The 26,555-nt window shown below is 37.5% G+C and overlaps 4 protein-coding genes and 1 pseudogene across 5 annotated transcripts; 3 read left to right on the top strand and 2 right to left on the bottom strand.

Moving 5' to 3' along the window:
* Nucleotides 1–4,815: 4,815 nt before the first annotated feature.
* On the top strand, nt 4,816–6,955 carry LOC104706028 (2-hydroxyacyl-CoA lyase). The gene is made up of 2 exons (XM_087462156.1): nt 4,816–6,417; nt 6,501–6,955. Exons 1-2 carry the CDS (start codon nt 5,017–5,019, stop codon nt 6,813–6,815), a joined length of 1,716 nt encoding a protein of 571 aa, XP_087318282.1. The 5' UTR covers nt 4,816–5,016; the 3' UTR covers nt 6,816–6,955.
* LOC104706030 (uncharacterized) lies at nt 6,932–10,161 on the top strand. 2 transcript variants are annotated; one of them, XM_087462157.1, is made up of 13 exons: nt 6,932–7,071; nt 7,175–7,299; nt 7,414–7,557; nt 7,639–7,769; nt 7,948–8,172; nt 8,250–8,410; nt 8,530–8,630; nt 8,844–9,002; nt 9,116–9,171; nt 9,256–9,313; nt 9,416–9,539; nt 9,660–9,770; nt 9,863–10,161. In XM_087462157.1, exons 1-13 carry the CDS (start codon nt 7,062–7,064, stop codon nt 9,937–9,939), a joined length of 1,482 nt encoding a protein of 493 aa, XP_087318283.1. In that variant the 5' UTR covers nt 6,932–7,061; the 3' UTR covers nt 9,940–10,161. The 2 variants fall into 2 exon arrangements, with proteins under 2 accessions (XP_087318283.1, XP_087318284.1); XM_087462158.1 differs by having other exon boundaries at nt 8,250–8,414; nt 8,534–8,630.
* Nucleotides 10,162–10,406: 245 nt separating this feature from the next.
* On the bottom strand, nt 10,407–11,312 carry LOC104706027 (DNA ligase 6-like). The gene has a single exon (XM_019228306.2). The coding sequence runs from the start codon at nt 11,158–11,160 to the stop codon at nt 10,645–10,647; it is 516 nt and encodes a 171-aa protein (XP_019083851.1). The 5' UTR covers nt 11,161–11,312; the 3' UTR covers nt 10,407–10,644.
* A 5,042-nt stretch (nt 11,313–16,354) lies between these two features.
* LOC104706026 (uncharacterized) lies at nt 16,355–17,311 on the bottom strand. The gene has a single exon (XM_010422147.3). The coding sequence runs from the start codon at nt 17,045–17,047 to the stop codon at nt 16,484–16,486; it is 564 nt and encodes a 187-aa protein (XP_010420449.1). The 5' UTR covers nt 17,048–17,311; the 3' UTR covers nt 16,355–16,483.
* A 669-nt stretch (nt 17,312–17,980) lies between these two features.
* Nucleotides 17,981–19,430, top strand: LOC147939638 (uncharacterized; annotated as a pseudogene).
* The last annotated feature ends 7,125 nt before the right edge of the window (nt 19,431–26,555 follow it).

Genomic DNA, 26,555 nt, shown 5'->3' with positions numbered 1-26,555 from the left:
AGAAGTCAATAATAGGCTAATGTTATCACCATTTATGCAAAACACAGATCGGTTGTTACATAATTACATGTATGTGTCTTGTGGCTGCAATGGCTGTAAAGTATAACAGGAAAAGAGTGTTTTTAAAAAAATAAATAAATAAAAGATACCTTCATTTCAGTCCAGAAAGGCTGGACCTTGTTACAACCGCCTTCTAATTGAGTAACACCTAACAAAATAAGAGAACAACAACATACAAATAACATCACACATACACACAACATTAGTCAAAGAAACCAAACCATGTCACCAAGTAGGAGTTTGCCGGATCAATTCGACGTTGTGCTCTTGAGAGAGGATCCAAATGGCAACGAAAGACTTTCTTTATCTCAAGTATCAACACAGAGGCAGGACGAGAAACGACATAGTGTAGTGGGGAATTTCTTTCTTTCCAGATGAAGTAGACTAATGCTTGATAGGCTAACCGAAGGATCAGAGCTATGTTTTTATCTCGGCTTGGATTCCTAAGCCAGAGAGATCTATCATCAAACATAATCGGAGGTGTTACCTGAGCTTTGACCGTGAAATAATGCCAAATCTCTGCACTATAACTGCAGACAAAACAACAAGTGTTGGTGATTTTCAGCATGAGCATCGCATAAGAGGCACAAGGAGGGCACTGTCAGTCCCCATCGTATGAGTTTGTCCCTTGTGTGGAGTCTGTTCCTAACGTTTACCCAAGTAATGAACGCATGTTTAGGTATTCTACCTTTGAACCACACGACATCATACCAGGGTACTTTGGGTCTAGTAGGATACAGAAACTCCCAAGTTTTGGCCGTCGGGAAGCAATGAGTAGCGTCTTCATCTCCTATCTTCCATAAATACCTGTCATCCTCAGCTTCAACCTCTGAATTGACAATCGAAGCCTGAGGGAGGCAATTTTTTAAAAGCATAATGATAGGGTTTTTGGTCCTAACCCGATGAATCCACCACTAGCCATTCCTCAAAGCTTCTAGTACCACCGCATCCTTATGTAAACCGGTTATGATAGGTCCTCTGTCGCTAGCAATGTCTAACAATGGTCCCAAACCAGTCCAATTGTCAGTCCAAAATTTGCACGTCACTCCTGAACCCACTTGACAAACAATGAAAGGTTTTGCCAAATGACGAAGCTTGCACAAACTTCTTCAGATCCAACTCCTCGAGGCTGTAGCATCTAAATCCCATAAACAACGAGTGCCAATGAGGTTCAAACACACCCAAGCTACCCATAGCGAGCCCCCAGTAGTGAAGATCATCCATATTAATTTCAAGGTGAAGATTTTGTTCCTGTGCTTAAGCCGTTTAAACCCAAGACCTCCATTTTCCTTAGGCGTACACACTGATTCCCAACTGATCTTTGCTCCTCTTGCAGAGTTGGGTGCACCTCTCCATAGAAAAGCAATACACATACTCTCTAGCTTTTCAAGGCACTTGTTTGGAAGGATGGATATTGATGCCCAGAACGTGATAGTGGAATAAATGACGGATTGAAGTAACTGAAGTCTTCCTGTAAACGTCAAAAATCTCACTATCCACGCTGAAAATCTCTGCTGAATACGATCGATTAGTGGTTGGTAATCCTGCCTTCTTAGTTTCCTAGAGGTGAGAGGAACTCCAAGATATCTCACCGGGAGTGATCCTTTTTGGATTCCAGCATTACTTACGATTTGATGATTTGCTTGAGTGTCTTCTCCATCCAAAAATAGAGCTCACTTATCCTTATTGATACCCAATCCTGAGCTGATTTTAAACCCATCCAATATGCGCAAAATTCCAGTAAGAGACTCCTCTTTGTCATCAAAGAATATAAGAATGTCGTCTGCAAAGCTGAGATGAGTACGGTGCTTCACACATTGGATGGATCCCAAAGGTATTCTCGAAGACTCCTTTATCATGCTTTTTCGACAAGACATCCATTGCAAGGACAAACAGCAATGAGGAAATTGGATCACCCTGTCTCAGACCTTTCCTACCTGGGAAGTATCCTATAAGCTCCCCGATAAAAGCTATGTTGTATGAGGTGGTTGTGAAGCATTCTTTAAGCCAACCTATGAACTGTTCTGGAATATCAAATGCACGCAGAACATTCAGTAAGAAATACCAGTTTAGACTATCATATGCTTTCGCCAAGTTCACCTGCAGACAACCTCTTGTGGTAGTTCCAGAGGAGTGAAAATTTGTAACCAGTTCAGATGCAAGAAGAACATTTTCACATAATTGACAACCATGTATGAAGCGTACTTGATTTTCTTGAACAGCATCTGAGATAAAGGACTTGATCTTTTGCTTTAAGAGGCGAGTAATAATCTTATATACAGTAGAGCAACATGATATAGGCCGATATTGAGAAATCTGATCTGTTCCTTGGACCTTCGAGATGAGGATGATGGCAGTTGCATTAAAATTCCTCGAGAGATAACTAGAGGTGAAGAAATCTTTAACCGCATCAACTATATCTTGATCCACAATATCCCATGCTTCCCAAAGGAATTCCACTGGAAACCCATCGAGTACAGGTGCTTTGCCCTTTGGCATAGAAGAGGTTGTATTTTTGATCTATGCATCCGTTGGAATCCGTAGCAGTGACTCAGCAAGAACCGATAGGCATCTAAAATGAACCAGGTTCTGAATCTCACTGACAGGCATCGGGGTAACCGAACTATTCTCTGATCCCAGAAGTCTCTGATAATAGGTCAGCATGTCCTTTATTTGACTGATGTTATGAACCCTCTGATCATGATCCCCTCTGAGATATCTTATTGAGTTTCTCCCTTGATTAGCAATTACCGCCTTGTGATAGAAAGTTGTATTGGCATCCCCATCTCTTGTCCAACGAAGCCTTGACTTCTGCTTGTAGAAGGATTCTTGTGCCTTAGCAAAAAATCCCACTTCTTCGTGGCCACATACTCCTCTCTGAACAAAGAATCCGAGGGAACAGTCAGTAATTCTGACTGAATTTGTTCCAAAGCCTCCAAAGATTCTTTAGTCCTCTGCTGAATATTCCTAAACCCTCCCTATTTAATTGTCTGCAAGCCAATTTGACTTTCTACAATCTCTGCCCAATTGTGAAGAGTTTAGAGCCTACTGTTACCTCTTCCTGCCAGGCCTCTATGATGACATCTTTATACCTTCGATGCGTAGATAAGAACGAGAAATATTTAAAGGATTTTTTACTTCGCTCAATGAGTGAGGTTGTAAAGACAAAACTTGGCGAGTGATCTGAATCTCCCAGGGGATCAAACACTGTCAAAGCTTCAGGATATTGTTCCCTCCAATAATCATTCACGAGGAGTCTATCAAGTTTCCTAAGGATTGGGTCTTCCTGTCGTTCATTAAACCAAGTATAGAAAGCTCCTCTATACTGCATATCAGATAAGGAGTTGTCTTCCAAACACGAATGAAACTCTTGCATTCCTACTAGAGGAAGTATGCGTAATAGCCCATTCCAAAGCTCTGGTGGAAGCAAGAGCTTTATCAACCACAACCATTACTCTGTTCCCGCCTTCTCCCTCCTCCTCCTCAACGGCTTCAACCGCTACCACCACCTCGTTTTTTTCCTTCTACGCCTCCATTGTTAAAGCTCTTGCCAACATCTTGTTTTCTTTCTTCTTCTTCTTCGTCTTCTACTATAACTTTGACTCTTTCTTCTTCTTCTTTCTCTTCATCCTCTTCACTTTCATTGTTCTCTTCTTTGGTTTCTTCTTCTACGGATCCGGCATCATCACCATTTTCGGGCAATAACTCGATTCTTTGGTCTCTCTCTATGGAACTTGAGTCCGGTTTGAACCTAATCGAAGGTGAATTGATCCGGACTCTTCTTAGACTCAACTTGGCTGATTTCTTGAGCTATCTCGCCATGTTTCTGTGTTACAACGAACCTTAGCATTGGTTCTTGAATGTCTGGAGAGCTAGCTAATGTATACGTGAGGACAAAATTGAAAGAGAATGTGCATTCCATTAAAGATGCTTGATTGAAAATGGTTCCACACGTCGCTGTTTTTATGTTATATTTTGTCAAAGGTCTTATTTTTTTATTAACTAAATTAATCGAGTCCAGTCAGGGGCGGATCTAGGTGTAATAGAGGTTGGGCAATTGCCCCACACTCATTCTTAACAATTCTTCAGTTTGATCTATTGTGTATAACATATCCTAGCACATTTGGTAAAAAGTGTCACATACTATGTCAAAAGGAGGGGGTTAATACCTCTCATCTACAATTTTTTTTAAATTTTTTTTGAGGGGTTAATACCTCTCATCTACAATTGCTAAAAATTTGTTGTTTAGGTAAGTATTCATTTGTGTCCCATGTAAATTTTTCTCCTGGATCAGCCACTAAGTCCACTTCTATTTGATATTAACCGTATTTAAACTTAGACTTACACAAAAAAAAAAAAAAAATCTCTAAGAATATCCAAAAGTTGATCCATGTAGATTTTTAGAGAAAATTTGTTAGCTCTCAATCGGTTGTGGTATTCACTATCGTTTTAAACATTGCTTGTTTGATTTTGCTCTGTAGAATCACTATATGTTATATTGGTTTGGACTAATCCCTGTCCACCGCGGTCCACCTTGTGTGTGCAAGCAAGCACAAATCCAACTTGATTTGTTTTTCTTTTGCTAACTACAATGTTGGTGGCAAAACCTCAAAAAGGGATTAGTCCAACGAGGAACCGTCTCAAATACTGTTTTAATTAAATATGAACCGGACCAAACACAGATTAGGTGAGGAGCACTCGCTAGTGACAAAAAAAAACTATAGTATAATCTATATCACACAGTACTTTAAAAATGAAGAAATTATTACTAAAAAAAATCAATAATAGGCTAATATTATCCCCATTTATGCAAACACAGATTAGTTGTTACATAATTACATGAATACAAAGTGATCAGAGTAAAACACAACTCAAATGCTTTGCTTATAAAAGAAACTGCTGCAAGTAGAAAAAAAAAAACTCAAAAGTTGATCAATCCAAGTGAAAAATAAAAAAATGGCGGATGATTCAGCAACACCTTCGTCGATCGACGGCAACGTCCTCGTGGCGAAGTCACTATCACATCTCGGCGTAACACACATGTTCGGCGTCGTAGGAATCCCCGTCACGTCTCTAGCTACCCGAGCCATGGCTTTAGGCATACGTTTCATCGCCTTCCACAACGAACAATCAGCCGGATACGCCGCTTCCGCATACGGTTACCTAACGGGCAAACCCGGGATCCTTCTCACGGTTTCGGGTCCAGGTTGCGTTCACGGTCTCGCGGGTCTCTCCAACGCTTGGGCTAACACGTGGCCGATGGTGATGATCTCTGGTTCTTGCGATCAGAGAGACGTTGGTCGTGGAGATTTCCAGGAGCTTGATCAGATCGAAGCTGTGAAGGCTTTCTCGAAATTGTCCGAGAGAGCCAAAGATGTTCGCGAAATCCCCAATTGTGTTTCTAGGGTTTTGGATCGAGCTCTTTCGGGTCGACCCGGTGGGTGTTATCTGGATCTTCCGTCTGACGTCTTGCGTCAGAAGATATCGGAATCTGAAGCTGATAGGTTGGTGGATGAGGTTGAGAAGTCTTCGAAGCAAGAGCCGGTTCGGGGAACTCTGAGATCGGAGATTGAATCTGCGGTCTCGGTGCTGAGGAAAGCTGAGAGGCCATTGATTGTGTTTGGGAAAGGAGCTGCGTATTCGAAAGCAGAGGATGAGCTGAAGAAGCTTGTTAAGATTACTGGAATACCCTTTTTACCAACTCCGATGGGTAAAGGTTTGTTACCTGACACTCACGAGCTCTCGGCTACGGCGGCTAGGTCGCTCGCTATTGGGAAATGCGACGTCGCTTTGGTGGTTGGAGCTAGGCTTAACTGGCTTCTCCATTTCGGTGAGTCTCCTAAATGGGATAAAGATGTGAAATTTATATTGGTTGATGTCTCTGAGGAAGAGATTGAGCTTAGGAAACCTCACTTGGGCATTGTTGGAGATGCCAAGACTGTGGTTGGATTGTTGAACAGAGAGATTAAAGACGATCCTTTTTGTATCGGTAAGTCGAATCCATGGCTGGAATCGATTTCGAAGAAGGCTAAAGACAACAGTGAGAAAATGGAGATGCAGCTTGCTAAAGATGTGGTTCCTTTCAATTTCTTGAGCCCTATGAGGATAATCAGAGACGCCATTTTGGCTGTGGAAGGACCGAGTCCTGTTGTGGTATCAGAAGGAGCTAATACGATGGATGTAGGGAGATCGGTTTTGGTTCAGAAAGAGCCAAGGACAAGGCTTGATGCAGGAACTTGGGGTACAATGGGTGTTGGTTTAGGTTATTGCATTGCTGCTGCTGTTGCTTCTCCTGATCGCCTTGTTGTTGCCGTTGAAGGAGACTCTGGTTTCGGATTCAGCGGTATGGAAGTTGAGGTAGTAAAAACCATTTTACATTATATTAGCATTAATGTGGGAAACTGTCTTTTTGTCTGAATCTTTTTCACTGTCTATTGTAGACATTGGTTAGATACAATCTCCCAGTGGTGATTATAGTCTTCAACAATGGTGGAGTCTATGGTGGTGACCGAAGGAGTCCAGAAGAAATCTCTGGTCCTCATAAAGAAGATCCAGCACCTACATCTTTTGTTCCTAATGCAGGTTACCACAAGCTTATTGAAGCATTTGGAGGCAAAGGTTATATTGTGGAAACACCCGATGAGCTTAAATCTGCCCTTTCTGAATCGTTTGCCGCAAGAAAACCCGCCGTGGTTAATGTCATCATCGATCCTTTTGCTGGTGCTGAGAGTGGGAGATTACAGCACAAGAACTAAAAAGCTCTGTGGAGAAGTTTTAAATAATGTTGAAGTTTGTTGTGGGTTTTATAGTTTTCAGTTTTTCACTATTGTAAACCGGATCATAACCGATCCAATTTAAACCAAAGTTAAATAAAAAATACACGTTTCCGGTTCAATTTCTCTAAGCCTCCTTCCTTCGTGTAACAAAACCTAAAAAAGCTATTTAATGGAGTCTGAGAAGAACAACACAAGAACAGAGTCGACTCCGAGACAAAAGACAACATGAAACCAGGTCTTTGAATCTTCTTCTTTCTCAAAAATTCGTCTATTTTCGATTGCGTACATGAGATTGATGTGAGATTTTTGAAACTTTTTTTGGATAAATTTGATTTTAGAACTTCCTGGGTTTTATTACGACGAGGAGAAGAACAGATACTTCCCCATTAAAGGCCCTATCCCTGGTGCAAAAGCTTCTTCTTCTTCAAGAACTCAACAAAAACCTGACCCAAAGCCTGAACAGGTCGGTTACTTTGATCTTCGAATTTGTGTAAAGGTCAAGTCTTTGTAGAATCAATGATAGTTCCCCAACTTCTTTAGCTCTGTTTTAGTAACTTTATGTGAAAATTTTCATCAGGAAACAAATTATCAGAAGAGAACAAAACTAAAGGCATTGAAGCTAGTTTATTCCCGAGAGTTAAATGGCAATGTTGTTCCTGTCAATAAGAAGATGTCTAACTTCAAGGAGGAGATTCAGAAGACACAAGCCTCTTATCCTGTGGTATGTACCACCTATGACTTAACAATTCTGTTCCTTACTGACGTTACACAAGACAGGAATGAAACGTTTCTTGTGTTTTAGGTATGGAGATACGAATCCACAAAACACACAGGCGATGCTGCTTTAAAACAGTTTCAGGTTGATGTACAAACATCTGTGGGCTTGACAAGAAAGAACATCCTAGTAGCAGGCAGTTCTAGTGGTTGTTTGAGGTATGTCTTACTCAGTTTCTTGGAATTATCGGTTTTATCAATGTTCAAGACTGTAACATGATGTTATTTATCTTTTTCATGATGGAACTATATGTACTTCGATTCATTCAAGAAATAGTTGAGCTGCTTAAATTATTTTTCATGCCAACCTATATGCTTTGGAAGTTTGTTCTTGCAGCATATTGAGAGTTTCCAAAGCTAAACAAGTATTCGATGGTGGAATCGACTGTGATCCAGTTTCTGTTCTTCCCCTCAAAGAAAACAATGCAGAAGAAAGGGAAGCACCTTGGTTTGTATGGAGACCTGCACAACCTTATCTGGCCTTATCTACTATATCTTCTATACAGTTGATTGGAAGATATGATGATGCATCTGAAAACTCCAACCCCGTAAACCGAGCATTGTATCCTTAAAATGTGTCTTATCTTTTAGTTTTCGTCTTCATCTCCCCATTTGTGAAATCTTGACACGAGAAATTAGGATAACTACACTAGGATCAACTGGTCGTGGGTCGATTTTTATATTAAATGTTGCTGATGAAAGGAACATACTTACTCCGCGAAGCCTCCAAGGGAATGTTTCCTCTGAGTGTACCATTTGGACAGCTGATTGCAATATACGTGGGAGTCATGCAGCTATTGGTACCTTCTCTTTCTTACGGTGCTATTTTGTTGTCCCCCAGAATTTTGCTGTAAATGGACCTGGTTCAGTAATTTCAGGAACCATATAGAAATTATTAAAACGTTTTGATCTATGACAGGTACCGACTTAGGAGCCGCTTCGGTTGATTTGGAAACAGGAACAGGTTCATACTTTCTCGGAAGTAAAAGCGATGTTCTTGCGCTACAATTTCATCAATCGGTAAAGTTCTCTTAATTCTAAGCTCCAAGATGCATCATTTTCTAGCGGCTCAATACTGTTTCCAACTCTTAGTTGGTATCTGTTCATTCAGTTGTCTCTCTTAATTGAATAATAACTCGAGGGTCAAGTTACTGTCTGACCCTCTTCTGACAAGTTAAAGTCATCATGTCTTCAATTTTTACTGATGGACACTTCTACTTCTTTTTTTCCCAGGGAAACATTGTTCAGTGCGGACTCAGAAATGGAGCCATTGTGTCAGTTGATCTACGTGAGAGACCAGGAAGACCGTTTCCAAGGCTCACCAGACACCAGATACGATATCAGTCATCAAGTAAAACTGGTCAAACTACTAAAAATAAACAATGGTTTGAGGTATTGCTAAGATCATATAACGACTTTGTTATGGTCCCAACTTTTCATCTTCTTCTCTTGAGCTTTCCTTGCAACATTCTGATGATACTATACTATAATTGTTATTTATGCAGCTACAAGGAAACATAAATCCGTCTCATGTAATCTATATGCCGTCATCTCTTACGTGGTTTGTAAACTACTGAAACCATATATGAAACCCCTCTTTACTACTTTGTTTTGTGACTCTATCATTCGCTCTTTCCTTCTCCAGCCTGAAGACACTCAAAACATCTGATCAGTACTTAATGGCAAGCTCCATGGATGGAACAGTGAGTATTGCTACTAGCTCTAGCTTCTGCACATACTTACTAAGAGATTTTCAAGAGCATTTCAATGGTTATCTAAAGAGCCAAACTTTTCTCTTTTCTTAGATCAGATTATACGATCAACGCTTGGTTAAGAGAGGGGTCGCTGTACAGACATATGAAGGACATGTAAATTCTCATACTCGCATTGAATTTGGCATCGACCCGACAGAAAAATTTCTTTTATCTGGTAATGAAAAGGAAGCCCTTGTTCTGAAAACATAACTGCTGTGTTGGATCTTGGAAAAACATCAAGAGTTTGATAATCATGAGATGATCTTCTAAGTTTACTTGTCTTTCTGATATTCAGGAGGAGAGGACTGCTATACTCGCATTTGGAGTATCAAATCTGGTCAACTTTTGTCTGAAAACAAATTCTCGGACTCTGTCCCTTCAGTTGTGTGTTGGTCTACTGATGAAAGTACTACTTACACACTGATCTTTCTCTTGCTTCTTAGACTTCTAATTTTCCTTTTTATCTTTAGCGTAAACAGAAACTTTTTGGATTTTCAGGGCAAAAAGACCGAAAAGATGGCATTATATATGGGGCATGGCTTGGATCGCACGAAGCAATATTCAACATGTTGTAAGATGTTCACTGTTTAGCAAGGAGGTTACAAGACAATGGAAGCTATTACTTGTTATTTATATGCAACAGAAGGAAGGAGAACTCATGAGGATAGAAAAGTCCTTTTTTTTGCCTTGTAACAGTAATCATAGAATCAGGTTTTTTGAAATTGTAAAGAAGACAAAATTCTTCAGTTCTTTTTTGTTCTCTCTTCCATCTTCAATGCTAATGAGTTTTTGGACAAGTTGTTCAATCAAACACTGGATTTAGTGAAGCAACAAACGCTCCTTACCAGAGAATAAGATTTGAAAATGAGAAGTAGGAACCAGATAACGTTCAAACAAAAACGCAATGCCCTTTAGAATTAACACCGAGTCAATAACTGATAAATGACAATGTCTGCTTCTACTGATTAAACTCTAAATGAGACCAACGTAGACAAAAACATTGAGCTTCTTACATTGCAAAAAAGCTGGCGCAAGATCTAAGTAGCTGTGAAGATGAGAAAGTTTGTAATTCGAAGATTCATAGTTAGCTTGCCTTTCTGAAATTGAGCAAGTGAATCCTAATCGTCCAACATTCTTGCGTTAGAGTATCAGTGAGGCATTATCCGTTGACATTAACCAACAGTTCATCCCTCTATAAGATTTCGCATAAACAGGTCATCATATTACTTCAAAATATTCAGACAAACCACTTCTTTAGCCTCTTAAGCCTTGGTTTCATCTCAAGGAACTTTGTTGAAGAATTTAGTAATTGAAGCTTGCTTTGGTCCTAAAGATTCTACCTTAGAAGAAGCTTTTCCTTTCTTCTTTGGTTTACCTTTCACCTTCCTGTTTCTTTTCACAGGAGATATGCAGCTCTTCTGAGAACTACTCATGCTCTTAAGCTTGTGAAACTGCGACGGCTGACAACTTTCACTTCGCTCGTTTTCACAATGTATAAACTCCACTTTCGAAACAAATGCTTCGTGGTTGCACGAACTGACCCCATCTCTAGAAGTGAAAGATATAACAGCAGAAGAGACTTGCTCATAGAATTTAGTCTCGTGCTCATAAAAATCATCAACTATCTCGACTATGTTCCTCCATGTCCCTCTAATCATATCTGTTACTTGTTCTTGAGTAACCCATTTGGGTAAACAAATCTTTAGCTCTTCCACAATCTCCTCCTCCTTACCACAAGTCACATCCAATGAAACCTTCTCATCCAGAGGCTTTTCAAACAGATTCTCATCACCCATTACCTTCACAAAGAACACAACGCTTCACTTTGGCTTCACTTTTCCTAAAATCTCTGACCTCTTTAACTCCTCCACAGGCTAATGATTCTCTAAACTGTTCCTGATGTCATCAAAACCATCCTAAGCAAGATTCTGACTCATATAAATGACCAATCTTTCTCTTTGGCGTATACTGATTCATCAAGGATTTGAACATGATCATCCTAAAACCCTAAATGTTCATCGATGTTCTTCCGGATTACGCCGGCGCCTTAGGAAAAAAAAAGGAACAAAAATCGAACCTTTGGCCTTGCAATGGAAAAAATGAATGGTGATACAATTGAAATCTCCGGCGAGAATCTTCCTTCTGGGCACCCACTGCTTCGACGTTGGAGATGATCGGGAAGGCTTTGAGCCTCCGATTATGAAAGGAGTCCCAATATCAGAGACGAGCGGCGACGGCGCGTGTCAAGGAGACCAATGGGCACGTTATTTATTATTTTTCGGGTTTTAAGGAAAAATTAAAATTACGTGATTATTGAATTAGTTAATATTAATAGTATTATATTAAATTAAATGATAACGCACTTATTTAATTATTATTTTTAGCTCACTAAATTAGTTAATAATAAACACAAAATAAAAAATATTAACGGACATGACCAACACGATAAATACGTTATAAAAGACTAGACTACACATCTCTCTACGTGAAAAATGACTACTATAATTAGATTTCTTAAGTCACAGATTCGTATATTATGTTATTATGTAACGAATCAAATCGTGTTTGTTTGTTTCTCAATACATAAACGGTTTATATTTTAATTTTTATAATGTTAATTGTAAAACCATAGGTTAGTACTTTAGCAGGTACACTTCTACTCCTTCAATTTACCCCTTTTGCTTCCTTCCGTTTTAGGCAACAAATTGTAATTCAATGTTTACCGTGTGTTATGCTGATCTAAACTCTTATTTGAAATCTTTTAGTTGATGTCAGAGAAAAAACTGTAGTATATGTCTATTTTTGAATATACATTTGATATTTTATTAAATTCTACTATATTAATTGAGAAATACAAATATAAAACTAACATTAAAAAGTGTAAAAATCATATTGAATGCCATTAAAAATAGTATAAAAATAATAGAATCATTAGGGTAATTAAGACAATTGAAATAGTCATCTAACTAAACAGATTAATTTGTGGATAAATTGTTACCATGGGTATTCAATCGGGTGGAGTAAATAGATTTGTGGGGTTTACCGGATTATTAAAAAAAAATATTTTTTTGGATATCTTTTTTTTTTTTAAATCTTACTCAGAGCCGGCGCTACATTTTAGAAGGCTACGAGCCACCATAAAAAAAGATCACTTTATAAGATTAAGTCTTAGAGTTAAAAACAACTAAAAAAAATGTAAAAAATGGCTGCTTCAAAATTCGAACCCAGGTGGTAGATCGAAAAGCACATTTCTCATATCAAGCACTACCACTGGACTACTGAACAACAACAATAATGTGGAACCAAAATTTATTTATATATATTGTCGGCCGCAAGCACTAGCTTGGCTCGCTTGTACTCGTGGCCGGCTCTAATCCTACTGTATGCAATGCTTTTAAAGCATTTAAAAAAAAAAATACCAAAGTTACAATGTAGGTAATTTTTTATTTTTAATGGATGAATATACCGACATTAGAGTTAAGCATTTAACAATGTGAACCTTGAGCCTAAACAATGTATGTTATTCTACTAATTTTCATAACATTATATGAATATATTTATAAGAAATAGCATGTTATTTCATGTTTTAATAGTATTTTATGATTTAACTATATAGTTAGGGTATTAAAGATTTCTAATTTTTAAAATGCTTAGAGATGTAAATCTTAACTGTGTTTTTGTAACAAGCCACCATTGTTTTCCAAGTTAAATTAGGCATCGTTTATTAAACAAAAAAAAAAGATTTGAAGCTATTTGATCTATGAGATAAACAAAAAAAAAAGTTAATTATTGGTCTAATATGACCCATTTCTAGGTCATGGATCTATTTAAAAATTATAAATAGACAATCATAGTACACTTCTAGATCATTTATTTATTCTACACACAAAAATACTGAAATTTTATAATAATAGATATCTCATTAAGAACATAAGTTCTCTCCAAATATATAATTGTTCAACAAAGAGAAGGTTAGCATTCTTGATTTTTTTAATCAACTACAAATATATATTAGGAAAATAAACTCATTCACATTCTTGTACATACCTTGTACTATATACTAATTGACAACATTAGCACAAGTGGTCGTTAGAGACTAGACTACACATCTCTCCACGTGAAAATGACTACTATAATTTGATTACTTAAGTCCCAGATTCGTGTATTATGCTACGAATCAAATCATGTTTATTTGTTTATTAACATACATAAACACTGTATGATAATCTTTTTCTCTCCATAAACGACTCTATCTTCTCTTCAAGATTCTTCTCCTCTTCTCTTTTTCCTCCAAGAGTCTCCTGTTAATATTTTTAAAAAATTTGAGTAATTAAATTTTCATCAATATGAAAAACAAGTGAAAAATGCATTTGAGTGAAAAGAGATAAAACCTGAAGACTGATAAGAGCTGTTGAAGACTTGTCCGTATGATCGGAAACTGTGACCGGAGATGACTCCACATAATCAAGCACAAACTTCTCTAAATCTTCTCCTCCTAAACTTCCCATCTCAAAATATTCTCTCACCTGTCTCTTCCTATTCTTCTTGTTTTTTTTTTTTGAGAGCAAGAAATGACTTACCTATAAGTGTAATGAGGTGTGTCACTATCTTATCCATTCTTAATTGCATTATTAAATGAACTGTTTGATATTCGTTCTCTTATAAAATGTTTGTTGTTTAATGCTTTATATTTATTTAACGTCTGTTGAGTCGTGACTACCCCCTCCCCCCTTTTCGTCGGAATACAACTCTGAAATTTTGTATACGCGACGGTAAAAAAGTCGTTTCATGTCATTTTCCACTTGTTGTATATACCACATATTTGATGATTGATATACGTGGAAACTTTATAGATAAAACTTCAATCACAAGATAATTTTGGTAAGTCTTGATTTATTAAGGGTATGAATGATAACAACAGTCAGGATGGACAAATCCGTCAGCAGTTTAGTTTGCCCTAAAAATAGAGTGGATAATAGATCGCTGCGGACCAATTCTATTTGTACACAAAAACGGTACGCAATTAATCCGCAACGATTTTCTTTCTATTATCTTTAAACCGCAACGCTGCGGACTGTATTTGATAAATGATAAATAAAAAATGATCTAATCCGCTAATGGATTTGTTCGCCCTGACTGCTGCAACCATTCACACCCTAAGTTTTGTTTTATAACGTCGAAACTGATATTTCATCTAGATGAAGTTAACATGAACGTAAACAGATTAGTATCATTATTTATTTTTGTTAAAAAAGATGAAAGGCTGAATTTTGAAAGGTCAATGATGACAAAAAGTTACAAATTTGATTGGTTTGGTGGCATTCTTCTTAGGCGCTTAGCTATAGTTTTAGTTTTTAGCTAGAAAATGGTACCGTAACACTTAACATTGTCAAAGTATTATCTTTTGGTTATCATGATGCCAATAGAAAAGCCAAATACCAAAGCCTCACGAGATTAATATTGTATCTTCATTACTCTAACAAAGTATATGATTAATTTATCCAAACAGAAAGACATGCTTAATGTAAATGTTTGATTGGTTAACGACTTTAATTGTAGGTTTAAACGCTTTCAGAACTTAATTTGTGGGTAGAAACTGTATGGAAAATATGAAACTGATTTGAAAGTAGTAAAATGTGGCTAGACGTTCAAATTTGGTTATTTATTTTTGTTAAAAACTAAATCACACTAGCGTAATATGTCTGTATAGATGTGTCTTATACTAAGATGTCACACGCATGTGTATCTGATCAAGATGATATTAATGTTATACGATGAAGTCTCTAAGATAATTATATTATTCCGACTGACGGTAGCTATTAATCCAATTAATGATTTGGATTCTATTTAGTCAGTTAAAATTTAAACTTTCCATATGGTATATAACAAGAGTTTTTTTAAAAAGATATTTATTCGTATTTTTGATGTTATTATATAACACGTGTAAAAACAAAAAAAAATAGGAGGATCTAATTATCTCTTCTTTATATTATGTTGTTCAAACATGAAGAAGAGAAGTAATTAAACGCATGACTTTTTCAAAAATGTCGTTGAAGCATAGCTATAGGCAGGTACCTTAGCAAGCTTCTGGTCTTTCATCCAGGGCCGGACCGAATATATGATGTTACATTGTTCGAACATGAAGAGAAACAAGAAATCAAAAGCATGACTTTTTGAAAACGTCACGTCGTTGAAGCATAGCTATAGGCAGGAACCTTAGCAAGCTTCTCACACCCACCCATCAAACAACCCCAAACCATCACGTTAGGCTTCATTGGCATCCCTTCCACCACTTGTTATTTTTAATCAAAACATAGATAAATTAGTGAGAGTTAATTAAGTTGATAATTACAGTATTTTTTTAAGATTCAACAATCATCGTTCGTCTTCCCAACGCTCAGGTTGCCATTGATCAAACAAAACTCCATGGACATGACTTGCTTTGCTTGTGGTTCTCATACTTGTCTCTTGGTAATTTTTCACTCTTTCTTTGGTTTTGGTATCTATTTTAGAGTTTATGTTTTGATTTGAATTCTCTTCTCAATCAACATACACTTTCATTTTCCTTGGTAAGATTAATTAGTACCTCTTCCATTTTATAATATAAGATGTTTTAGATAACTATTTTTATTTTATAATATATGATGTTTTCAAGTTTTTATGCAATTTTTAGATTGATTTCATATTTTCTATCATGCATTCTTGTTTACGATTAGTTAAACTATTAAAAAAATAACTGTGTCTTTTTAGCTAAAATTCTTGGAGCAGTACTTTTACTCCTTCCTTTCACCCCTTTCTTAGTTCCTTCGATCGGTTTTGTGCAACAAACGAATGTTATTATTTCCCTAATTTCCTCCTGTCTTGATTGAAACTAAAATCCAAAGAAAAGCTAACGAGTGTTTCAACTCTGACGCTTTTCAAGTAATTAAGAAATTGCGTTTCATATAATCGGACAAAAAGAAATGGGAAGGTCACATGTTCATTCTCGACTAATAATAATGTCTCTTTCTGTTCATTAATACCACAAAAGAGAAACCAAACCACTTGCGCAGTTAAGGATAAAAATAACAAAATAAAGATGAAAAAAAGTTTGACAAATCTTTTTTTTTTGGTTTTTGGTTAAGACAAAGATTCTTCAACTATGGTTTCTAACTTCGGTTTCTTAGATTTCGAAACTGAGATCCTATGCATAAACTCCGCCGCCGAGAACTCTTCAATATCTTCTAAATTCAGCTTCGATCCCGCCGACGACGACATCACCCTGACGTCATCTTCTTCCCCGTCCGGCGAAACCCTCCCGTTGTTATGACAGTGTTTCACTCCGCCGCCGGAACAATCACTCCCCACGCCGCGGCGGCGCTGTTTCTTAGCAGCCACGAATAACCGAGCCAAATCCGAAGCGTTAGCAGCTGACGTGGAACGCGTCATAGGGAAAGCTACGTACACGTGACATCCTCTGATCTGAAGGTCATCATCGGCGGCTAACGGACTAAGTTTCCGACCGATCTTTAACGACTTGGCGTCGACTAGGAAGAAGCTTGGGATATCCATCATTAGCTCAGCAGCTTTCATCGGCGCGTGAATGTTACGTACTCCACCGTCCGGGAGAATCACTCTCGCCGCCGATGATGACGACGACGAAGAAGACGTTTTGCTAAGTGCAGAAGAAACGTAGTTTCCCATTACTTGAAGAAAGGATCGAACGTTTAATGAAACAAAAAAGCTATGAGAATTGAATATATCTTTTGGTGTTTTTAGGAGAGGATCCAAGAAGACATGAGAGTATATATACAAGAGAATGTTTGGAGAGAAAAATTAGAATATAATTGATTTTATATAGAATAGTATAATAAGGTGGAGATAGACAGTTGTGCATATACAGGTTGACATTATATGGTTGAATACGCGTAGTTTGCATTATATTCAAATCAAATATATTATATAGCCGTGTTTTTCATAAGTCTATGGTCATCTTTTTTTTTTGTTGCTCTACTTATCGTTGTCACTTTACTCTACATGGAAGTTATCAGTTATAAATGGCCAAAAATATTGTTTTTTTGGTCAATAAAAGTTAGTTATAAGTTATAAAATGTAATTTTTTTTTCTAAGGTTTAACTTTAACGGAATTGGAATTTTATTTTTACCGGTATTGTAATGTATGTCCATTTCAGTGTTTTTGATAGCTAAATATTGTGCACTCGTATTATATAAATCGATTATAATCTTTTTGTGTTCTGGTTTAGATGTATTAAGTAAACCAGTTTAGAGTTTGTATATAAGGCACTCTATATACATTTTATCCTTCTAATAAGAATGAGATTAATTAATTCATTTAGTAAAATGGTATCAGAGTACATGGTTGGCCCAACAAGCAAATTCCTACAAAAATGGTTTTTCCACCTATGTGGTCCATATAAGTGGCATGTTTTGTTGTATTTCCGAGATGTTGGGTTTGGACAGTTTCCCATTGGACCGTTTCCCACCCACATCTCGAGAGGGGCTATTAGAATATCCCACATTGGTCGGGATTAGTTTTCTTGGGTAATATATATGTGATGTGGCAACTCTTCTCCCTTGAGCTAGCTTTTGGAAGTGAGTTAGGCCACATTCACTAATATGGTATCACGTGATAATGTTCATAGTCCCTATCATCTCCATAGCACAGATCATCCAAGATTAGTTTTAACTGCTACTCTCTTAGACGGAACTAATTATGGAACCTGGATTGTGGCTATGACTACGAGTATAGAGGCTAAGAACAAACTCGGTTTTATTGACGGCTCTATTGTTAAACCTGATGAAGATGATCCGTATTGCAAAATCTGGTCTAGATGTAATAGCATGGTCAAGTCCTGGTTGCTGAATAGTGTTACTCCGGAGATCTACACAAGTATCCTCTACATCAAAACAGCTTCGGATATTTGGAAAGATCTACACACACGATTTCACAAGTCAAATTTGCCAAGACTTTACAAACTTCGCCAGCGGATTCACTCTCTACGTCAGGGCAGTATGACTCTCTGCTCCTATCACACACACACACTCAGTTTTTATGGGCAGAACTGAGTAGTCTCCAAGCTACAGCTCACTCTGTTGAAGCTTTGGTTGCTGAAAGAGAGACTAATCGTGTCATAGATTTTCTTATGGGACTCAATGATAACTATGATACGGTTAGGAGTCAGATTCTGATGAAAAAAACTCTGCCTACTATGTCTGAAGTTTATAATCTGCTTGATCAAGAGGATAGTCAGAAGTCAGCTCGTCTTCCTTCTCATACTGCTTTTCAGGTGTCCAACACTCAAGTTCAGTCTAATGTTGTTACTTCAGGACAAGGTCAACAATATGGTGGTGACTCAGTGTATCAGAGGAAAGAAAAACCTGTTTGTACCTTCTGAGGTAGATCTGGACATATTGCTGAGCGATGCTACAAAAGAGTTGGTTATCCAGCTCACTTCAAGTCGAAGCATAAAGGATCCGTCCCTGCTTTGGCTAATGTGGCTATCAGTGAAACTTCAGAAACTCTCAGTGCTTCATCTGATGATCTAACTCCAACACAGATTCAACAGCTTATGTCATACCTTAGCACCAAGCTTCAGTCTTCAAGCACTATCACCAAACCTGAAGTTCACTCTGTCTCAGTTTCCAAACCTTCTTCTTCAACAGTTTGCCCCATTTCCGGTAAGTTTTATCCCTCTATCCTATGTTCTTTTCCCATAAATATTAGGCCTTATGTCTGTTCTGTTAATAGCAACGCTATTGTTATAAATACTTGGGTTGTGGATTCTGGAGCTTCACATCATATTTGTCATGATAAAAGTTCTTTTTCTAATCTCACTATCCTCTCAAACACTACTGTTTCCTTACCTAATGGCGGCCTCGTGAGCATTGTCGGTCTAGGAACTGTTACATTAGGTAGTAATTTAACCTTAGAAAAAGTTATTTTCAAAAAATTTAACCTTCTTAGTGTCAGCTCTCTTGCTAAGCAACTAGGTTATGGGGTCTGGTTTGATGATTATTGTTGTGAAATTCAGGATCGTACACGGAGCCTAATGATTGGGAAGGGTAGAGAAGTGGCAAACCTCTATTTTCTGGATATAGACTCCCTTTCTTTATCAGGTATCCCTCTTAATAATGTTCCTATCTTAGCTAATGTTGTTCCTAGTCCTGAATTGTGGCATAACAGGCTAGAACATCCCTCTATGTCTAAGTTGTTACCTATGTATAACATCTTAGCTTTTCCTAAACAAAAAAATGTTTCAGATTCTCATTGTAAAGTCTGTCATCCTTCAAAACAAAAACATATCCCTTTTATTTCTCATAATAATATCAATGATAAACCTTTTGATCTAATTCATATGGATACATGGGGACCTTTTTCAGTTCCTACTCATGATGGTTTCAAATACTTCTTAATTATTGTTGATGATTGTTCTAGAGCCACTTGGGTTTACCTTCTTAAACAAAAGTCTGATGTCTTACAAATTTTTCCCACTTTTATTACGATGATAGAAACTCAATATGAAACTAAGCTTAAGGGGGTTAGGTCCGACAATGCTCCAGAACTTTCTTTTAAAGATCTCTTCCACTCTAAAGGTATCCAATCTTTCCATTCTTGTCCTGAAACTCCACAACAAAATTCTGTTGTTGAAAGAAAACATCAACATATCCTCAGTGTTGCTAGAGCTTTATTTTTTTCAATCTCACATTCCTCTTCCTTACTGAGGTGATTGTATTCTCACCGCAGTTCATCTCATTAATCGTCTACCTGCTTCTATTCTTGATGATAAAAGTCCATTTGAGGTTCTTACAAAGAAACAACCAAATTATAGTCAATTAAAAAGCTTTGGTTGTCTTTGTTATGCTTCTACCTCACCCAAGAACAGACATAAATTTGATCCTAGAGCTAAGGCTTGTGTTTTCCTTGGTTATCCTTCTGGGTACAAAGGATACAAGCTTCTTGATCTTGAGAGTAACAATATCTTTATCTCAAGACATGTGGTGTTCCACGAACAGCTCTTTCCGTTTGTCAAATCAGATTTGTCTTCAGCTAATATTGACTTTTTCCTGATTTGATTTACAATTCTCCTGTGTCATCTGATTCATCTGGCGAAGATACTTCTCTATCTTCTCCTTCTGTAGAGGTTCAGCCTTCTGCTAACCCTATAACTGATGTTCCTGAGTCTTCTACTCAAACATCTCACAGGAGAACAAAAACACATGCTTATCTTCACGATTACTACTGTCATTCAGTAGGGTCCTCAACCATACACAAAATTTGCTCAATATCTTTCTTATGGAAAAATCTCTCTAATCTATTACTCTTTTTTATCTTCTATTGATAAAGAACTTGAACCCAAAACCTATATTGAGGCAAAGAAACATAAGGTTTGGTGTGGTGCTATGGGGACTGAAATTGATACTTTGGAGATAACGGGTACTTGGGAGATTTGCTCACTACCTCCGAACAAAATTCCCATTGGTTGCAAGTGGATTTTTAAAATCAAGTTCAATGCTGATGGCAGTGTTGAGAGGTATAAGGCGAGGTTGGTTGCTAAAGGTTATACCCAAGAGGAAGGTGTTGATTTCCATGAAACTTTCTCTCCTGTTGCCAAGCTTACATCGGTGAAACTGCTTCTTGCTATTTCAGCTATTCATGGTTTTTCTCTAACCCAGCTTGACATCTCTAATGCGTTTCTGAATGGTGACCTTGATGAGGAAATATATATGAAATTGCCACCTGGTTATGCCTCTAGTAAGGGGGACTCCTTTCCTCCAAATGCTGTTTGTAAGCTAAAGAAGTCTTTGTATGGTCTTAAGCAAGCCTCTCGACAATGGTTTCTTAAATTCTCCTCTACTCTACTGACTTTGGGGTTTACTATATCTTATTCTGATCATACTTGCTTCTTTAAAATCACATAAACTGTCTTCATGTGTGTATTGGTTTATGTCGATGATATTCTCATCGCCAGTAACAATGATGCAGCGGTGGATGTTCTAAAACAACAACTTCATTCTTATTTAAAGCTAAGAGATTTGGGGCCCTTGAAATATTTCTTAGGTCTGGAGATAGCAAGATCAGCTTATGGAATCACAATCTGTCAACGCAAATATGCTCTGGATCTGTTGGATGATATTGGCATGTTGGGTTGCAAACCATCTCCTGTTCCTCTTGATCCTAATATCAAGCTTTCGAAAGATACAGGAGGTAACTTTGTTGATGCTAAGCCCTATCGGCGTCTCATTGGTCGCTTAATGTATCTACAGATCACGAGACCTGATCTAACATTTGCTGTCAACAAGTTGAGTCAGTATTCAGAGGCTCCTTGTAAAAATCATTGGCAAGCTCTGCACACTATTCTGGCGTATATCAAAGGAACAGTGGGTCAAGGCTTGTTTTATTCCTCCAAATCTGAATTACAACTCATTGGATATGCGGATGCTGATTATGGTTCGTGTTTGGATTCCAGAAGGTCTACTAATGGATATTGTTTCTTCTTGGGTTCTTCCCTTATCTCTTGGAAATCTAAGAAGCAACAAGTTGTTGCAAAATCATATGCTGAAGCTGAATACCGAAGCATGTCCTTTGCTTCTGATGGACTTATGTGGCTCACTTTTTTCCTCAAAGAGTTCCAGGTTCGTATGGTAAAGCCAACTTTCTTTTACTGTGATAATGAAGCTGCAATTCACATCGCTGGCAATCCAGTCTTTCATGAGCGTACAAAGCACATTGAAAAGGACTGTCACAGTGTTCGCGAGAGGTAACTTGCAGGATGGTTTCAGTTATTCTATGTCTGTTCTGAGGAACAAATTGCAGATCCATTCACAAAAGCTATTCATCCTGCTCCATTCCGCTATTTAATAGGCAAGATGGGTCTGATCAATCTCTTTGTCCCATCTTGAGGGAGACTATTGTAATGTATGTGCATTTCAATGTTTTTGATAGCTAAATATTGTGCACTAGTATTATATAAACTGGTTATAATCTCTTTGTGTTCTGGTTTAGGTGTATTAAGTAAACCAGTTTAGAGTTTGTATACTATGTACATCTTTCTAATGAGAATGAGATTAATTAGTTCATTTAGTAAAAACTGGTTTTCTTCGATAAGTTTGTGTATTTTTTTTAATAGTAATAAAGTTTGTGAAATTTTCGTGGGTTTTTTCAAAAGTTTGTAACGCGGATTAAATGTCAAGTGTGAACTGAAATATATTTTTTTTACATAAAACAGATTAAACTAGATTAAGTTGAGATTTACCACCACGTAGTATGAGTGGAATGAACGGAAGCTGAGAGCCTGAGAGTAAGGAAGGATCAAGGACGTTACATAATCTAATACTAATATATTATTGTTACATCCAGAGTTCCAGTTGTTATCTTGCAACAAATTTCAAATGATAAGATTTGTATAATCAATTCTTAATGATATGATTAAAATAAAAGTGAGGTTTCCACTTATATAAGTTGCGTGTTGTTTGGGACCCATCTCTCGTTTTCTTGGTACTTTCGATTTGGTTGATTGCTCTACGGAACCGGATCAGACCCTTTCGTCAGATTTGGAGGATCCTTTGACTTTGAGATATCCGACTGTTCCCTTTATCCATGGGATGAAATACCATTTTATATGATAATCATATATATGATCATTGTAGAGTTATTAAAAAAAAAAAAAGAATTTAAAATTCATTGACTAGCTAGGTAATTGACACAACAACTTGTGTGGTTACGTTTAACTGCTTATAATTGAATGTTTCATTCTCTTGACAGCAAGATTCATTCCGTTTTACAATTCTCATAGTAATATATAAACATCTCGTCTTTTTTTACTAACGTCAGGATCTCGTGGTCACGAGAACGTTCAGCATGCACCATCACTTCATTCGGTTCTTGCATTATAAATAAATTTTGAAATAATTGAACCTTGTAAAACCCATGACTTAGTAACTATATAAAGTGAATCGAACGTTAATGAGAGAATTGATGAGTAATTAAAAAATTAAAATAATAAGGAATGATGTTTAATATAACATGGTAACAATTAACTAGTACTTCTAGCCACTTCGAGTACTACTACTGCATAACAATTTTCGTATGCTGAGAGATTTGGTTGCTGGGGGATCTCTTGAAAGGAGGTACACGATCTTATGAAACAATTCGTATATATTGTGCACACTTTTAAGTGAGATTAAATTTTATATTATTTGTACGTACAAAGACCAAAAATAATATATTAATTAAGGAGAGATATGCACTCGACTACAATGATTCTCGCCAACATTTCCCTTGAATCTGTCATACTGTGTTGCCACTCGTGATTTCCTCCACTGAGTTTCGTCTTTCGTGTGCCACGAGATCGTCGCAAAATTTCATGATTTTGGTCTCTAGTGTAAAATAATTTAGAACTAGTCGTCTAGTATTTAATATTTATCAATATATGCTGCAACAACAAAAGAAACAAGTATTTATATTTTAATAACTCTGGAAAATTGTTTAAACGATTTAAAAATCTCATTAGTGAAGTCACAAATCGAGAAACATATGGGCGTACGTTTATAATTAACTTGTCAAAACGCTGGGATTATGAAATTGATGTTGATAGTTATAACCTTGCATTATATTGCCTGAAATCTGAATTAATGCCTTCTCATTTCTCATTTCCAAACTTCAAATACACCTTACTGTTAATTCCCCTTATTGCATGTCCAGTGTGTTTTTTTTTTTTTTTTTTTTTAAACGTTGGCATACATCGGGTCATCTTCGTTTACAATAGTTTTTTAATCCGATAGACTGCAGAATATTGAAAATATTAAATTACATTGTTGAAAACGAAAATAACTGAAAAGAAAAACACTCAAGAAAAAAAAGACCAAAAAATGAGAAATATTATCGAAAGAGATTAAGAACTCGACCTAAAAAATAAACATATTTTACCACACGACCAGAATACTTACTTTTCCATCGTTTCAATCCACTAAAAATGAAGCTGCAACTTTTTATTATCTTCTTTAAAATTGTAAATTGTAATGGGAAAGGCTACATGTTAAATTTTCACCACTTCACTTTTGTGTAATAATAATATAGGCCCTCTGATAAACCTCGAACTTAAAAAATATAATTCGTAATAAAATATAATTCCAGGGTAGAAAAAATAGAATAATAATGGATTAACATAAATTTATTAACACTTGAACCGGAACTATTTAATTGAACAGGGATATAAAAGCCTCTCCCCTCGCTTCTTTTCCTATATGTGTGGAAAAGTCTCTTGTGCAGATCGAGAAGCTCTCTGATTCCAGTTATCTTCTCCGAAGGGAAAGAATGATGCACGAAGCAAGAGACTGTTTGGTACTGTTGAATCTAGAATTCACACAATGAATTTGTTTGAGTTGGGAACAAATTCACTTAAGATCTCTCTCAAAAAATCCGATCAAAATTAAAAATTAAAAGAGGATTTAGATCTCTTGAGGAAGAAGCTAAGGTTTCTTTCAAGAACAATGAAGAATTAGGGTTTTTGTATTGATTATTGGATACTTTACAAGGAGAGGATATCTCTCTATTTATATGAATGCATTGATTACAAGATAAATTTATTTTCCTTAAATCTCTAATCTTCAAATATGGTAAGGCTTAGGGGGCGGTCTCGGAGGTCGGTCAAGTGACTACGCCGAGCTTCTGCTTATAGGCCTGTTTAGCTAGTCCAAAGGGGGGTCCCCCGGTTTAGTTGATGTGCAAAATTACTCGGTTTACCTTCGGTTTAGGTCGGTATGTCGTGGGTGCTAAATCCCACACCAACAATTAGCCCCCCCAGTTCGGTGAATTCGATTATCCATTCGAGTTTCCAAACTATAGGAAAAAATATCCGATCTAAACTTTAGGAAAACTGAATTCCGAGCACGCGAACTGATCGTTTACGTCATTGGCTTCAAAACGCAGTGTTGTGCGTCAGGACTCGTCGCCTCGTTAAAACCTTCTCCGGTAAACCTCATGGGAAAAACCCGAAGTAAGGAAAAAGAGTACGAGTCATGATCCTAACGTCTTTGGCGCCCTTGTCCTTGGGTAAGGGCGAATGCCGTACGGACGGTCTCGCCGATGGTTGCCTTGACTGAGTCGATCTATCGGTCGTCCTAGACGAATGCTTGGACGAAGTGGTTGATCTTGTGTCTTGAAGTCCTAGATGAGCTCTTGGTCCGAGTTGTCCTGCGGGTGATATGAGTGTCCGAGAGGTGTCCAGGTCCGGCTAGAGCGTTCTTGGACGCGTGTCTGATCCCGTGCTCACATCACGCACCGTTGTAGTTGCTAATCCAAGTAGAGACGTGTCGTAGATCATAATGAATCTTTGTAAGTTGGTTGCTCTAATCATTGCTGACCTGCTAGCTCGCAATTCCAAACTGGAATCTCGGAGGTCGGAAGAGGAAGCTCAGTCTCTGCAGGCTATTAACTTTGTGATCTCCGAACTGAATGATGATTCGGATCGGGATGACAATTGACAACTGGATGACCTCAAGATGTCATTGTTGAAGATATTACACTTTCGTATCGGGATGATAATTGACCACTTTGAGGGGAGCGAGATTATAGGTTGGCTTATTCCCCTTTTGCGGTTTGACGCGAGTCAAGCATGTGACCAGGATGTCGAAAGATTTAAACAGAACTGAAGCTATTTGATGATGAACTGAAATCGAAGCTGTCTGTAGACGAGCTGAAAGTGAGGTGTCTGAGGACGACCTGACACTGAGGTGTCTGAGGACGACCTAACACTGAAGTTGTCTGAAGGACGAACTGAGAAATTGTCTGAAGACGAACTGAGGGGTTGTCCGAAGATGAACTGAGAAGTTGTCTGAATGACGAACTGAGAAATTGTCTAAAGACGAACTGAGAGGTTGTCCGAAGACAAACTGAGAAGTTGTCTGAAGACGAACTGAGAAGTTGTCCGAAGACGAACTGAGAAGTTGCCGAAGACAAACTGAAAAATTGTCCGAAAACGAACTGAGAAGTTGTCCAAAGACGAACTGAAATTAAAGTTGTCTGAAGGACGAACTGAGAAGTTGTCTGAAGGACAAACTAAGAAGTTGTCCGAAGACGAACTCAGAAGTTGTCCGAAGACAGACTGAAATTCAAGTTGTCCGAAGGACAAGCTGAAACTCAAGTTGTCCAAAGACGAACTGAAAAGTTGTCTGAAGGACAAACTGAGAAGTC

Source organism: Camelina sativa, chromosome 8, assembly GCF_030686135.1.
Source record: "Camelina sativa cultivar CO46 ecotype springtype chromosome 8, ASM3068613v1".
Lineage (NCBI taxonomy): Eukaryota > Viridiplantae > Streptophyta > Magnoliopsida > Brassicales > Brassicaceae > Camelina > Camelina sativa.
Note: the sequence above shows the minus strand (reverse complement) of the source record. Positions and strands in the feature narration are given on the sequence as shown.